General features: G+C 28.0%; 2 protein-coding genes across 13 annotated transcripts in view; one reads left to right on the top strand and one right to left on the bottom strand.

Annotated features, from left to right (window-relative positions):
- The window catches only part of LOC117177836 (heterogeneous nuclear ribonucleoprotein R), a 113,334-nt gene that overhangs the window by 63,025 nt on the left and 33,556 nt on the right, over window positions 1-16,753 (bottom strand). The window lies entirely within an intron of this gene.
- LOC117177835 overlaps window positions 10,177-16,753 on the top strand; it is a 37,712-nt gene continuing 31,135 nt past the window's right edge. The window contains exons 1-2 of the mRNA XM_033368806.1: window positions 10,177-11,082; window positions 14,631-14,755. Coding sequence (XP_033224697.1) covers window positions 10,433-11,082; window positions 14,631-14,755 — 775 coding nt within the window. The 5' untranslated portion in view covers window positions 10,177-10,432. The remainder of the gene's footprint in view (window positions 11,083-14,630; window positions 14,756-16,753) is intronic.

The following is a 16,753-nucleotide window of genomic DNA, read 5'->3' as shown; positions in this document are numbered from 1 at the left end:
ATTACAGGCATATCCTAAAGTTTATTCAACGAAGCTGATTAATATAGAATCCCAAAATTAAGCATTCTTTTATCTCGATTTGAAAAGCCTATTCGGTTGCCCTTTCTGCATTCATACTGCATCACATTATGACCACATGAGGCTCATGATTCATCGAGTCGTCACCGCTTTGTTATTCACACCGAAGAATAATAACCTCGTGCAATTGACATATGTTCACCGTTTACAACAAAAATGCATGAGGTTTATAAAAATAGGTAATATTATTTTTTTATGTTGCCCCTAAAAATTGAAATATAACTAAATTTAGAACGAATTAATGAAATCTTCAATTGTATGTGCTTCGGTAGACGAAAAGATTAGTGTGCAGTGTGCACGTGGGAATGCAGCCTGAAACAAGTTTGAATGAAGCGTCCTTTGACGTCATAAGCGCGGTAACCGATGCACCACGGCAGACCACGGTATAAAAGAAAGCGGGTAGATCGGCCTCTCTTGCATACATTTGTGCTTCTTCATGTTCTCTATCGACCACCAGGTGGCGTAGACGTTCGATTATCTATTTTTTTTTGCGCTTTTAAATTAAATTTTTTTATTAAGTTTATGTTTATATTAATATTGACAAATTTCTCATTGAAAAAGGAGGTACACCCTATCTAATAAAATTGGTGGAATGATATTACTCGAATACCTGGTTTGTTGTATACTGCGTGAATCTATTACGCTATTTTTGGTTTGTACTTTAAAATTCTCTGGAATTTTGAAACCGCAATTTTTAAATGAGAAATTTTAATCCTAAAAATGTATTTCTCAAAGTGGAAATTTAAATAGTGAATCATTCTTTAATAATAAAGGCGAAAATTCTGTTCTGCACTTTTTAACCAAATGTTTTAAAAATGAGACAACGATTCTGTTCATATAACTTTGGATTATCTATTAGTAAAGATTAAGAATTTTCTGCTCCATCAATTTAGTTAAACAAAATTTGCAAGTAATTTTATTTGATGATATAATTTATTTCTGAATGTTTATAAACATTATTGATAAAAAAGAACATTTTGATTGTAAATATTTTTTTATTATGTTGGGAAATAAATCTGTTCTTAAAATTGTGCTACCACCCTACTATTTGTAAACTTTTTCACACTTTCAAAGAGAGATGAGAAAAAAATAAAACTATGGACAAAAACTTAAAAAGTCTTAATTTACAAAGAGTGTACGTTGTCGGTACCGGTAAGAAAAAATAAACGAAAATTAAAATTTCTTTTTAAACAATAATTTCAAACTTTGAAGATTTCAAAAAATGTCGAAAAATTTCTTTCAGGACTTTGAAAAGTATTAGGAAAACTTTGTATTTCAAAAGATATTTTAAAGTTTTAGAAATCTTGAAAAGATTAAAAAATGATTTATAATTTGAAAATATTTCAAGATATTTTAAGCAAAATGTAAATTGTTCAAGATTTTGGAACAACATTTTTAATTCTACCTTAAGATTCCAGGGAAAATTATTTTAATTAATTTTTTTAGTTTGATCAATTTATTTTAAGAAAATACTTTAAAGATTTCCTAAAATTTTGGAAACGAATAACAAAGATTTTAAATAAAAATTTTCAATTTTGCAAATTTTCAAAAAGTTAGAAAGAATGCGAATATTTTTAACAGATATTTAGAAGTTTTTAAAAAATTTAGAAAATAATTTTAAATATACATACTAAAAGTGATTCTTTTTTCAGAAAAATTAATTTGAAGAAAGTATTTAACAAGATGCTTATATAATACAAAAAATTGCCACAGTTATGAAAAGATACAAAAATTATTTTAAACTTAAAATGATATCAAGAAATTTTTACAAAATAGATCTTTGCAGATTTGGCAGAAAAAACTTCGAAACTTTTAAAGATTTTTAAAAGGTTTCAAGAGCATACACCATTTTTCTGAGGATTTATGTTAAAATTTTAAATAATTTATTATTTTACAACATTCATTTCAAGAGAACATTGATAAAATTGTGAAAAAAAGAATCTGAAGGATTTTCAGGAAAGTTTAATTTTTCAGAATTTTTTCAAAATTTGAGGAAAAATTCGAATCATTTAAAAATATATTTTGAATATTTTAACAAATTGCAAAAATAATTTAAAATCTGAAAAGATTGCAAAATTAATTTAAAACTTTGAAAGATTGCAAAAAATGTAAAATAAAGATAAAAATAATAAAAAAACTCTTCCTAAGATTCCTTGGAATATTTTAAGTGATTCTCCATTTTTTTTAAACAAGTTTAAGAGAAAGTTAAAAAAGATTTTATATCATTAAGAAAGATTGGTAAAATCATAAGAAACGAATCAGGAAGATTTCAAGACACTTTTAGAAATAAATCGAGTAATTTTAACAGATATATAAGAATTTTAGAAGCTTCGAAGAATAAGAATATTGTAAAACGCTGAAAAATTTTAAAAACAATTTTAAATTCTTTCCAAGCTTCAAAAAGTCCCAAATATCTTTTAAACAAAACTTTTTCTAAAATTTGGTAAAATACTGTAAAAAAATGTCTTATAAAATTTCTAGATACTTATTTGATATATCTGAAATCTTACAAAATCTTTTTGAAATTTTTGAAGAATCTTAGGAACATTATATTGATATAACCTTGAAAACCTTATTTACTTTTGAATAACTTGAAATTGTTTCATTTATTACATTTTAAACATGAAAATGAAATTCCCTGCTACACAAGTGCGAATTGCCGGAGGTGAATACACGGCCCAGTGTTGGTCCAATTTTGGCAGCCAAAGGTCGGCTAAAGTTATTGGGCCAATAGCGGCATTTTAATCGGCCCAGTGTTGAGCCAGTGCTGGCAGCCTATATTGGCTTTTTATATTCGCTGATCCTCCGCCGATGCTTGGCCCAGTATCAGCACTTTATTGCGCCAAGTCTAACTTTTAGTACGGGGAACCATGTTTCACGAGGATCAGCCAAAGTCTGACCCAGTGACGGCACATTACTGGGCCAAGTGTCACTTTTACCACGGCAAACCATGTTTTATTTAAATTGGCCCAATGTTGAGCCAGTGCTGGCAGCCTATATTGGCTATTTATATTTGCCGATTCTCCACCGATGCTTGACCCAGAATCGGCACTTCGTTTCGCCAAGTTTCAATTTTAGCACTTAATAAATAAATCTTACACGAAAGATAAAAAAAAATTTATTGAAAAATTGTCAAAGTTCACGATGAAATTTGTTAAGATCTGTCATTAAAAATTTTTAATGTATATGAAATATTACATTTCCTGTCATTGCAAAAAGTTGTAAAGCAGGCTACAACGAAAAAAAAATGAAATATTACGCCAAGAAAAATTGTAATCGATTTAAATTATTCATTTAAAAATTGTTGTATTGATATTCCTATTAACATTTCGTCGCATAATAATAAATAATTAGAAAAAGAGAGCTTAAAATTTGGTTATTTAACTTTTCTGAACTGCAGCTTATGAGGATGACTTTTTCACAGAGTTTCAACTTGTCGGTTTCGCGGAGGGGTTAGCACGTCCGACTGCTAGGCAATAGATTTAGGTATGTAGATGTAGGTTCGATACCCCGTAGCGTTAGAAATTTTATTTGTAATATAATGTTCAAAATGAAATATATGTATTCAATCTAAACAGGACCATTAATATTTATATTCAAAGTATTCGCAATCAATTAATATTTATTTTTTAAATATCTTTTTTGTCATGTCCTTAGACCATATCCAGTGTTGGGCCGCCAATGGGAGTCAAGCCCTGACTGTAAAGTCAAGGCCATAGTTATCAATCCGGCAATGGCGCGACGATGACAGCCAGGTTTGGTCCAATACTGGTACCCAGTGTTGGGCCGACAATGGCAGTCGAACCTTGGCTGTCAAGTGCAGGTCATAGTTATCATTCCGTCATTGGTGCGATAATGGCAGCCGAGCTTCGGCAATATTTTTGCCGACTATGGGCCAATGTTGGGCCGTATGTGACTTCACACTTGGGAAACTTTGAATTTATTTACATCTAAAAAAATCAGATCAATTGCCGAAATATTTCAAGACATTTCTAGTTATTTCAAGAGATTTCCAGGAATTTCTAAGGTTTTGCAAGGATTTTTAGACCTAGTAAAAAGATTACAAAGAGTATTACGGGATTTCCAGCAACTCAAAAAGATTTCAAATATTGTTTAAAAATTGTAAAGAATTTCAGGGCATATCACAAAACTTTTGAAGGTTTCAATGGATTTCAGAGATATTGTAGGAACTACAAAGTATTTTCAGAGATTTTAGTGTTTTTGAATACTTAAAGAATTTTGAAGTATTTCGAACATTCTTTCAGGGAATTTCTAAGAATCCTTTGAGATTTGATAGCCTTTAAAAGGATTTAAAATATTTTCATAGGGTTCCTATGGATTTCAACTAATTTTAGAGGGCTTCCAGCGATTTAAAGAGATTTTACTGATTGTTTCAAAGTTTTCAATATGGATCTCAAATTATTGTACGGGATTTCATAAGATTTTAACTTATTTCTCAAATATTTCGAGAGGTTCTACTTCAAAAGATTTTGAGGAATTTCAGGGGATTTTTATGGATTGCAAAATAGTTTAAAGGATTTCAACAAGTTTAAAGAATTATCAGGGATTAACTTCAAAGGCTTTAAAAATTTGTCAATTAATTGTTTCAAGGCATTTTAGTAAATGCTGAAAGGATTCAAAAGTTTCAAAAGCTTTCAATAGTGGTAAAACCCTCATCTGATACCAATCCGTAAGTACTTTATGATAAATAAATCCTTTTTTTTATACACTAACGATTTAAAAAAAAAATTCCCAAAATCCAGCGAGAATCGAACACGTAACCTTCCGGTTCTGGAAAAAAAATATAATGTGAAAAATTCAAGCACATTTCATACTTTTTTGTAAAGTCTCAATTAAAAACCGTTTTGGCTAGATTTTTTGCGTCTCAAAAAAGTCGAATATTTTACTCAAAAGTAGCCCAGATAGTTTTCTAAAATTCAATAGCACTGGTGATTTTTTATCGAGATTCTTGAGATTATATCATTATATTTAGTAATTAAAAGTAATCAGAATTCGGCAGCGACTTATTTTAGTAGGATTATCTAATAAATAATGCACTCATTTGAATGAAAAAAGCTGGGTTTGAAACGCAGGGCAACTTTTCAGAGGAGGATATTCTAATTCTGTTTTCTACTTGTACAATGTACATATACCTATCTCGCAGCAGATCGTCTTTCTCATCAGATTTAAGACGTTGGTTTAAGATTGAAGATTATTAAATTCAAAAGAGGTATGACGAGAACGACTTTTTGAGAAATGTTTATTCATGTTAAAAAAATCATTTTAGAAATTTAAGTTATGACTTTGTCTCATTTTTATAAATTTATTCATCTTTTTAGAAAATGGTGATTGCACGGAAAAATAATATGAGCTGAATAAGTGTCTACCAATACCAACCAAATTACTTTATTCAGGGACAAAACATGATTGAAATAAAAATTTGCATTTTTCTTTGAGACAGCTTCACGCTTTATGTGATGGATATTCCGTTTTCTTTCATTAATATTTTGTAATAATAGTTACCCGAAAAATGTCGTAAAATTATCCGAATTCTATGAGCAAAAAATAGTATAAAAACAATGTGAAAAAGTTTAATTTTCACATTTTTGTGCTAATGACAAAAATATTATAAATGATATCAAAGTATTATTTACCAATCATACATTAAAATTGTATTATATAATATATAATATAAAAAATTGCAGGCTATTTCTAGGTTTTCCCTGTAAAAACTGACATTTTTCCCAGTTAGACTATAAATAAATTTAATATATAAGTAAATATAAATTCTTTTAAAGAACATTAATTTACATAGGTACTTAATTCAACACACTGCAAGTCGTAAATATCTTTCATTTTTAACAAAAAAATCGAATTTTCAACCAAAAAAGAAACATTGTAAGTAAAAAGAGACGAATTTTTAATAATAATGTTGAATTATTTAACAAATAGTTGAATGTTCAACTTTTCTACTAAAAGAGACATTTCAATCAAAAAGGACAAATTTTCTATCCCAGAAGATAAATTTTCAACAAAACAATTAAATTTTCGACCAAAAAGATGAATTTTCAACAAAAGTTTCATTTTTAATAAAATAATTAGATTTAAACGGAACAGTAGAATTTTTAGCCAAAAGATATGAATTCGCAACAAAAAAATATAATAGTAGAATTTTCAAATAAACATAAGTAACGTTCAACCAAAAAGAAGACTTTTCCGCCAAAAAATGAATTAATTTTCAATAAAAAATTACAAATTTCCTATGTCAAAAGAATTTTCTATATAAAAAGATGACTTTTTAAGAAAATGTTGAATTTTCAAACAAAAAAATTACATTGTTTTCAAAAAGATATCAATTCGGAATTATAATTATAAAATCAGAATTCTCAAATAAAAAGAATTAACTTCCAGCCACAAAATATGGATTTTAAAACACAAAAGTAGACTTTTTAACAAAATAGTTGAATTTTCAACAAAGTCATTAAATTTTCAACCAAATATATGAAAGGAGAAAAAGAGGAATTGTTTAAAAATGTGGAAAAGAAGAGAAACTAATGTTATTTAAAAATATTTTGGCAATATTATACATTTATGTATCCGAAATTACCGGAATTGGGTTCAATTTATATTTCATGAAAATATATTTATGCCACTCGCCAGCTTCAAATCCCTAAATTATAACGTTATTCTTATTATGCAAATTAATAGTAACTAACGTAATTTATAATATAAATTTAGGTTACCTGCGTAACTGTTATGTTAAATATATAAACAGAAAGTTTTCGTTCTCAAATATTTAAGGAGCTTTATTATTTGAAGATGCATCAAAACAAGCTTTAAATGTATGGTATCAAAGGAATAATCTTTTTTTAACAAAACATTCACTTTAAAATCTTAAATATAAAATCATCTTCGATATTTTGATGGAGATGGTTAGTAGCACTAAGTAAAATTCCAAACATTTTTTTCGAAGAGCGGAACGATATTTATTGTAAAAGTACAAACAAATCTGAAAAGTTTCAGATTTTGATTTGATATTTACAACACGAAAAACCAGGAATTCGGTGGGCGAAAATTAGTATAAACTAATTTTTTCTGAATTCAGACCTTCGACTTACTTTATAGATAAATAATAGTATAAATAGTATCACAAATTAAATAATTTCAAAATAGAGTCATAAAATTTTTCAAGTATTAAAACTGAACTTAAATGTTTATTTAAAATGTTACTCTTTAGCCTGTAAATTATAAAAATTCCTATTTATTTATCGCAGGGTCCACAGTCTGTTATTTTTTATTTAAAAATTACATTATTTGGTTTAAAATTCCAACTTCTTAATAAAACGTCTCTGTAATTTGTTGAAAACTCGTCTTATTTATTTATATTTAACTGTTTCCAAAATTAAAATATTATCTTATCTTATCTGCTTGGATTGAAAATTGAACAAATGATAAAAATTTTAACCGTTTTGTAGAAAATGTGTTTACTTTTTATTTAAAATCAGTTTGTTTATGTAATGAAAATTTAACTATTCTATTTTTTGTTAAAAATTTATCTTTTCCAATATAAAAATTCAACTTTTATTATATATTATATATATTCTTTTAAATAAATTTAATGTAGATGAAATGTTGAATTAAATATGTAACTTTTTAAATTCATATAAGTTCTCAAGCCGAAAAATGGTGCATTTTCAAAAAAATGCATAGTTGAATTAAAAAAAAAAATTAAAAAAAGAAACAAAAAAGTTACTTTTCAAACAAGAAATATAAATTTTTAACTAAGAAGGATGACTTATACACGGAGAAACTCTTGATCGTAAAATTTGGCATTATAATATTGATATTTACAAAATTTCGATAGCAACCTAGGATATAGCCGAGAAAATAGTATTATTGCCGCAGCCATACGAAGAGATACATTTTCCATTTTATTTATAAATATACTACAAACCTAATAATTGCCATTTAGTTAGAAAAATTCATATTTTTGATAGCAGATAGAAGTTGAAAAAAGTGATATTCACTAATTAAATGATAAAACCGTAGTTTCAATGACTAGCAGTTAAAATAACATAAGTTGCAAAACAGGTAACAAAAATTACCATTTTCAATGGGAAGGTACAATGAAAGAAAAAACAATTGAATGTTGTGCTTCGCAATTCAGTACCAAATTACGTCATTACACGCGCCGAAGTTCATGAGGATGATAAAATTCCTAAATCTTATAATTTGTTTTATCACAGGAAAATAACTGCATCCTGCTGCCCCGGAGACCCATGTTCAATTCCCTCCAAAGCTGATTTCTTCTAACAAGGTTTTTTCTCTTTCAGCTTAGAATAAAATATAAACATCTAATTGTATGTTTAATGTATAAAATGTATACTGCATGAATTGAATGCGAATTTTTGTTTATTTTGCTCTTTCGACAATAGCAGTTTTTCCTATTTTCTATGGGAAAAATTAGAATTGCGTAGAATGAAAATACACAGAATGTCCTTACTATTGTATTTTGTAAACTTCACAGCCTGTCTTAGGGATTATAGTAAGTTTATTTTGGCATAAGTGCAATTATTTAATCATTTATTTTATATTCCAATAAACATAATAACCTCAGAGTTTAATATGCACAATAGTAATTCTTGAAACAGTGACTCTATATCCTGGCTTGCTATTGTCGTATTGTAAAAATAAATATTATACCGACAAATATTATAACTGAAAGTTTCTCTGTGTATGCCATAAAAAATGAATTTTCAATCTAAAAAGATGTATTTTTTAACAAAATCGTGTAATTTCTAACCAAATTGTTCAATTTTGAGCATACAAAGATGCATTTTCAATCAACAAAAAAGATCATTTTTTGTCAAAAAATGAAGTGTTAACAATATAGTTGAATTCTCAACCAAGAAGTTGAATTTTCAGATAAAAAATGAATTTTCAACAAAATTATTTCATTTTAAAATCCAAAAGACGAATTGTCAGCACAAAAGTTTAATTTTTAACATAAAAATGTAATTTTTCTACAAAATAGAGATGTAAAAAAAACGTTCATTTAAAAGAAACACAGAAAAAACAAAATGGAAAATTTACACCAGTTACAAAACAACCTTTACTTGCAACCAAAATTGCATTCACGTCTTGATATTTACCCAGCACATTGGAAATGTTTACCATGTCAACTCTAATAAACCTTCCTTCATTTCGATGCGAACAAAATTCAACTTTATCTACTTGAAAATTAGCTGCAACAAAATTGACTTATATTTTTTTTTGTCTGAAGTAGGTGAATTTTCAACTATAATTATGAATCCTTAATAAAAACATGAATTTGTTTACAAAGTATGTATAATTTTAAAGCACTTCGTTGAATTTTCCACTATAAAGTCAAATAATCGACTTTTTAGACAAAAAAGATGAAATTTCAACGAAGTATGTAACCGTTAATATTTCAACGAAACAATTACATTTTTAACTAAAAATGATATATTATCAACCAAGAAAATTAAATTTCTACCAAAAAAGATGAATTTTCAACAAAATACATGAAGTTTAACCAAATTGTTAATTTTGTTACTGAAAAAAATGTTCACAACAAATTAAAGGTTTATCATCAGTTTGAAAAATTTATTTTCAGCTAAACATGAAACAAATTGTCATCCAAATAATTAAATTTCCAAAAAAAACAGATGAATCTTCAACTAAAGAAATGAAGTTTTAACAAAGTATTAGTAGAATTTTTTATAAAGATGATGACTTTTTCAACAATATAGTTGCATTTCCAACAAAATAATTAAATTTTAAATGAAATAATAGAATCTTTAACTAAACGAAATGAATTCCGAACCAAAAAATATCATAAAATAAAATGTTATTTCCGTTTATAACTTCCTTCCAACTTTAGTTTTTATCCCCCCTCCCCCACTTGTAACGTAGCTTATGGAAAGTACACCCGCTAAAGAAAATGTCAAATAGTATAAATAGTGTGTTGAGTCCGGCACCTGTAAAATTTAATTTCAGTGCTGTCTGGCGGCCAGCGAGAAAACTTCTCAATACAGAAACCTGTTGCAGATACTTGTTCCCATCTACCTCCACCCACCACAAGCCCCAACCGTTACTCACACAGCCGTGTATTTCTATTCCCTTGATTTGGGCGTGTCTGTGGTGCACTGGTGCCTGCGTGTCGACTACGGTATTGAAGTTGAACCTCGTGTCAAGAGAAGTGAAAAGAAAAACAAAGTGTAATACGGTTTTTAAAAGACCGAAAACCCTGGAAAAAGTTGGCGATTCACTGAATGATGTCGCACTGGTGATTCATTTTTAGGAATTAAGTTTGTTGAAAGAAGGCGTCAAAATGAAAACGTCTTTTTCCCTTCATTTGGGAGCGTTGATCGTCATCACTTGTATTTTGTTGGGCGTCGTCGGTCAGTATGAGTGGCAAGCAAGAGATGCATTCGATGAAATACGAATTAAAATGGACAAAGTCAACACAGACAATTGTCCGATTCAACACCTGGGTGATTTGTACCTGTCCGAAGATTCCGTTTCTCATTTGCCGGATATCAAAGATTTAAACGTGAATCCAGTATTTCCAAATAGAACAGCACTCCTTTATTTGCATAACCAAGCCCTGAACAGGGCTTTTTTTTGGAGTTATGTTCTTCAATCGAGATTTATTCGACCTGCAATAAATGACACTTATGATCCTGGAATGATGTATTATTATCTGTCAACTGTAGCAGACGTTTCTGCAAATCCACACATTAACGCTTCAGCAATTTACTTCTCTCCAAATGCATCATACACGCCTTCCTATCGAGGATTTTTCAACAAAACAATGCCGAGATTTGCACCTCGGACATACAGAGAAGATGATTTTAACGACCCTATTCATTTGGAAAGAATATCCACGAGAAACACCTTCAAAGTTCAGGATCTAGGGGCCTTTCCCGCTGATAGGAAAAGTGCTGATTACACCACTGACTTTTATAGAATAAACGAATGGTAATGTTTTATATAAATATTATTACACCATTTTTGTATTTTACAACGTGTCTAGCGAAATTTCGTTTTTAAATGTCCGGATTCCCGGGATCGAAATTAACATTTTCTCTGTTTTTTTGCATGTGATATGTTTTAATTTTGCGCCTCATCATTCGTTAAAAAAAGTACTAACAAGTAATAGAACAGTTTACAAAATTAATATTCTTTTATCAGGATCGGTATTATTTTACCAAGAGGTATCATTTTTTAACAACCTGAGATGAGCCCGCGATTTAAAAAATGTTTCAACACGTTTTGTTTTGTATTTTCATAATATTTTTTTACTCAGATTTTAAACAAAAAGAAGCCTATAATAATGAAAATCCATAAAATAAAAAATTAAGAATGAAAATGCTATTTTGAAAAAGCACTACCACCATTTTTTAATTACATATATCAAAAATATCCAAAGATCATCCAAGGAGAAAAATTATGCAAAAAGAGTTCAGTAATAATATTCTTTAATAACCTTTTTTACTGGAGGAATGGACGGCCCTTTGTCGATTTAACAGTTATAAATTTACAAGGAATGTTGTAGAATAATATTCTGCAAATAACATTATTGTAATTTATTATTTAGGTGACCGGGTTAGGAATGAAAAGTCAAAACATAGTATGTTCCAGAAAAATAAGGGATTTATGACTTCTAAACTAAAATATAAAACAAAGCAGGATGGTCGTTTGAAGGCATCTACATGTACAAATTTTGCTGATTTCTCTTTGAATTTGGGCAAAGAAAATTTTATTATTTACAAATGTTTCGCAATAATATATCTGAAATAGTGTTCAAATCCTGGAAAAAAATACCTGGCAATTTAAGATATTTTCCAGGAATAATTTCACATTAGTGATTTAGAAAGATTTTACAAATTATATTAAAAGATATTCTTAAATATATTAGTAGCACTGTATTTAATTCAATTTGATCCGCTCCAAATCCCTAACTTTTTAAGTAAAAACACTGCATTTTCGACAATAAAGATGAATTTTAAACCAAATAGCTGAATTTTCAAAGAAAAAGACTAATTTTCTACCAAAGACGATTCCGCATAAAAATACATGAATTCTCAACCAAATATTTTCATTTTCAACTAAAAAAGATAAATTTTAAAACAAATATTTGAATTTTAAACGAAGAAGTATCAGTTTACAACTAAAAATGGAATATTTAAATTTTCGGTAAATAAAAACTAATTTTTCACAAGAAAAACTAATTCTTTTTTCCAAAATAATGAATTTTCAACTATAATGATGAGTTATTTAACTGAATCAGATGAATTTTAAACGAAAAAGAAAACAAAATTTCAACCGAAATGATCAATTTTGAACTAAAATGGTTATTCTTCAACTGGGTTAATTGGATTTTAAACCAAAAAGATGAATATTTAACTGAAATTATGAATCTTCAACTATAATAATTCAATTTTCAACCAAATATCTAAATAATAATTTTCCAGTTAAAAAAATTAATTTTAAACCAAAAAAACACGTATTTTCAACCAAATAGTTGAATACAGTAATATCAAGCTACTTTTACATATGAAGAATCATTGTTATTCAATTTTGTATTGCAAATTTTAAAAAAAAACTAGAAACCCTCTCGAAAAAATTTCCCGATTTCAAAAAAAAGAAAAATTCCCCGACATTTCCAGTTTTTTCCAGGTAGAGTAGGCATCCTGTGATTACTAACAACAAAACATAGAAGCAGTAAAAAAAATTTTTTTTAATTGGAAAAACCTCCGCCACATATGCATTGATTAAAAATAGTGTAACAATTACTAAAATAAATACAAAATTAATCAAAAATAAGCTTTGAAGAAAAAACGTAATTTAGGGTGTTTGTAAAATCCGACTTCGAATTTTTTTTGATAGGTACGGCACTGGCTCCATATATATATTTTCTGACGGATTTGAGAACGAAAGAAAAAAAACTTGTCGAATATTCGGGATTTTTCGAGATCCTTGGATCAATAAAATGTTGGAAAACCAAAGCTTTCGTTAAGGAAATCATTATTTTCAAGACAAATATTAATTTTGCGAAAGACAGAATTTAGCGGGTAGCAGAAGATCGCATTTGAACGATGAGAATCGCTCGCAAATTTATTTTTCTATTCACTATTCTGACATCATAGAAGAACTCTCGAACCCAATAACGTTTTCGAAGGGCCACTTTTTGATGATGGTGACACCTTTAAACCTAACTAAAAAATTTTCAGAAGAAATAAATAATTTGACGTTCACAAAAACATGAAAACTAATTATTGTAAAAATTAATTTTTTCGACTATTTTGAACTTTTTACCCCAAAATATAATCATTTTAAAACACGGTAGCCGCTGGACTGGGAAATGACCGGGTAAACCGGGAAATGACAGTGAATTTACTCTGGCCGGGAGTTTTACAAATTTTTATAAGAAAAGTCTCTTCAATCATTTGAAATACCGTAAAGTTTATATTACAGGATACAAATGCAATTTTAAATAACACCGATTTCAAGTTGTTTTAAATATTAAAATCATTATTTAACTTTTTCAATTATGAAATCATTCGATTTACAATGCGTAATTCCAAAATAATTTACTTTAAATTTGTCTACGATAAGTAGCTAAGTGCCTATTTGTTAAGCAATTGTAAATTTTGAAAATCTAATGAATTTTGTTTAAGAATGTCAATTTCCGGTAAAAAAAAACGTTTACATAACCGAAGAATAACAGTTGTTTAAAAATGTTGTATTTTTGAAATATAATAATGTTTAATTCAAAATACCTAAAATTATGTTAATGAAGGAATCTTCAATGATCTTTGTTTAATAATTTTAGTAACAAAATCCAATTTCTGGTGAAAAACGCGAACACAACCTAACATTTTTAGAAATTGTAAGCCTTTTTCATAACTTTATGATTTCACATTGAAATTCTTTAAAAATACTAATTTATTGCAGGAAGTACTAACATAAAACATGCAATATTTTCAATAATTTATTAGATAAATTAAAAGTTTTAATTTAACCGCGTAACAGTATTAAAAAATAAGAATTTTTTTCAATTTGCATCAGATCTTGTGTACTATTTTTCTTACTAAAAAAGTACTTACACAAATTAAATTATATATAATTATAAAACATTTTTCAATAACAACAAATATCTTAACACCACATTTTGAGATAGGCCTTGAATTATTATCGTGAGAAATATTTGAATTGTCCGACATCACAAGTAATCATTGAAATACTATCCGAGAACCGAAAGATTAAATTTTTTTTTCGATTTTACGCATGCATGCATCAAGGAAAATCCGAGAATCAAGAGTTTAGCGGAAAGTTAAAATGATTTCCGAATATTAAGTATAGATTGTTTCATTAAAATAATAAATATGACTTGATGAGTTATTTTTTTATGAGTTATTACCATCTAAAATCATATACCACGTTATTTTTGCGATAATGGAAAAACAATGAAAAAACGCAATAACATAATTTTTCAGAATGTTATACGAGTCTTTTCGTTTCAGGTACAAGAAATGGTTGCCGGACAGTAATCTTGTAGAGAAGCGCCATGATACTAAAACTACTTACCAGGTGGAAATTAGATATGCGAATAATACTAATGAAACGTTCACGTTCCATGGACCTCGAGGTGATTATAATAAAATTGTATTATTTTATATAGTTTTAAAGAGTTTAGAAATTTAAAATCATATTTATTTATGTTATGAAAACTTTTTCATCGAAGTATAAGAATAATCCTATGAAATAATCACTGAGCAGGGTTTTTAATTTTCAAATTTAAATATATGTCCTCAAATTCCTCATTCTCAAATCAAAAGCGTATAGAATAAAAAGATCAAAGCACGTCGATTGATAAGAACTGAAATTTTAGAGAATGGACGAAAAGTAAAATTCAGAGGAAAATATAATTATTTAGAATTTCCTACTGTGATTTTATCTTATTTTACTTCGAAGGCTATGAAAATAAAGTTATCTTCAAAGTATTATAAGACATACTTCATTATTTTGATTAAATAAGTTTATTGTACAGTTGAATTCGGTAGAATTGACGTAAAATCAGAAAAATTGTATATAGGGGAACGGCGGGTAATGTGGCCCGGTGGTTAATGTGGCGAACCCTCATTTACAAAAATTGATTGATTTATAGCGAGAGGTTTTTACTGTACTGTATTATTTTTTGTGTACTCTTTTTTATAGTGAAAAAATTTGTTCACTAAAGCTAATCACTCAATTCTTATTATGAAAAGTTATTTTTGGGTGTTATGTGTATATTTTTGAATTGACCAAAAAGTAGTGAAAAAGTAAAGTAGCATTTTTCCGGATTAAAAAAACATATAGCGTTCAAGTTGCACACAATTTATAAATAATTATTGAAACCCATCATTTACCCAAAATTAATTTCATTGAACTCAAGAAACAATTTTTACTTCCCTTTCCGAAATTGCACTAAGAGCGCGCCACATTATCCAACCAGGAAGGATAACTTAGCACAGGCGCACTTTTGGTGAAAATTAATAATTAACTACCTTAATAGACGTCAATTCAATAATAATCATACGCATAGGGCAGATAAGATATTGATTTACGTGCTCTATATTATTTTACTAGTTTTCAGCATATTTAACTTTTAACGGAGCTTTTTATAACATGTACGCCACAATACCCGCCACTCCCCTAAAAAGTATTGCACTCCAACACTACCGGATTTATTTAAGATATAAAGACAAACTCATCTCAATTTAAGGTCGATTAAAATTTTTTTTAATGAATTAAAAAGAACCATAAACATCCAAAGAATTTATGAGAATTCAAACATTTAAAAAAACTTAAGAAAATTTACACATTTTCCAAAATTTGAAAGAATTAAAGTTTCAACGGATTCAAAGGAAAAGAATTAACAAGAATTCAGAAATAGGTGTAGGCCTGAATTCAGTTATGGCTGACCCCATGAAAACATTTTTTTAAACGGAACAATTAAAATTGGAACGTTCAAAGTTTAGATTCAGAACTCTGAAATTTTAACGGTTCAAGGCATTATATTTCAAATAATTCAGTAAAATCAGTTGTTATTTTCTTATATATAATATGCAATTGCTTATTTTAAGTGCAGAGTCAACTGTTTTTAAGTATTACAAAATTCTTCTTTTTTAAGTAAAAACTTTCAAAATGAATGCGTTAAAAATGGAATATTTTAGACTGAAGCAATATTTTAATGGGATTTAAAATTTAATAAAAGCTCATTGTAGATTCAACTATTTTTGACCTTTTAATATTCGAATTACAGTTCAATTTTTTAAATCATGAATCCATTTATATTTACAGTTGATCAACTGAAAACTGTTTTTTTTTTAACTTAGTTTTGAGTACTTTTAATTTTAGTAACTATTTCTTCAAAAGTGCATTTTATATTTCTTTAAATTTAAAATATACGCTGGAAAATGGAGACCTAAAGTGGAAAACTACTAAAGTAACACGATTTAGAATTACGCGTTGTAAACAGAATTATGTCACAATTGGAAAGGTCTACAATTGTGGGTACGGATGCAATAAGGGCACATAAAATTTTTTCGTGCGAAAACGAAGTCCCCTGGAGGCTTTAGAAAAAATTTTCGAATTTTAATTTTCA

This window comes from Belonocnema kinseyi, chromosome 8 (assembly GCF_010883055.1).
Source record: "Belonocnema kinseyi isolate 2016_QV_RU_SX_M_011 chromosome 8, B_treatae_v1, whole genome shotgun sequence".
Taxonomy (NCBI): Eukaryota; Metazoa; Arthropoda; class Insecta; order Hymenoptera; family Cynipidae; genus Belonocnema; species Belonocnema kinseyi.
This window is presented reverse-complemented; position numbering and strand designations above follow the sequence as displayed.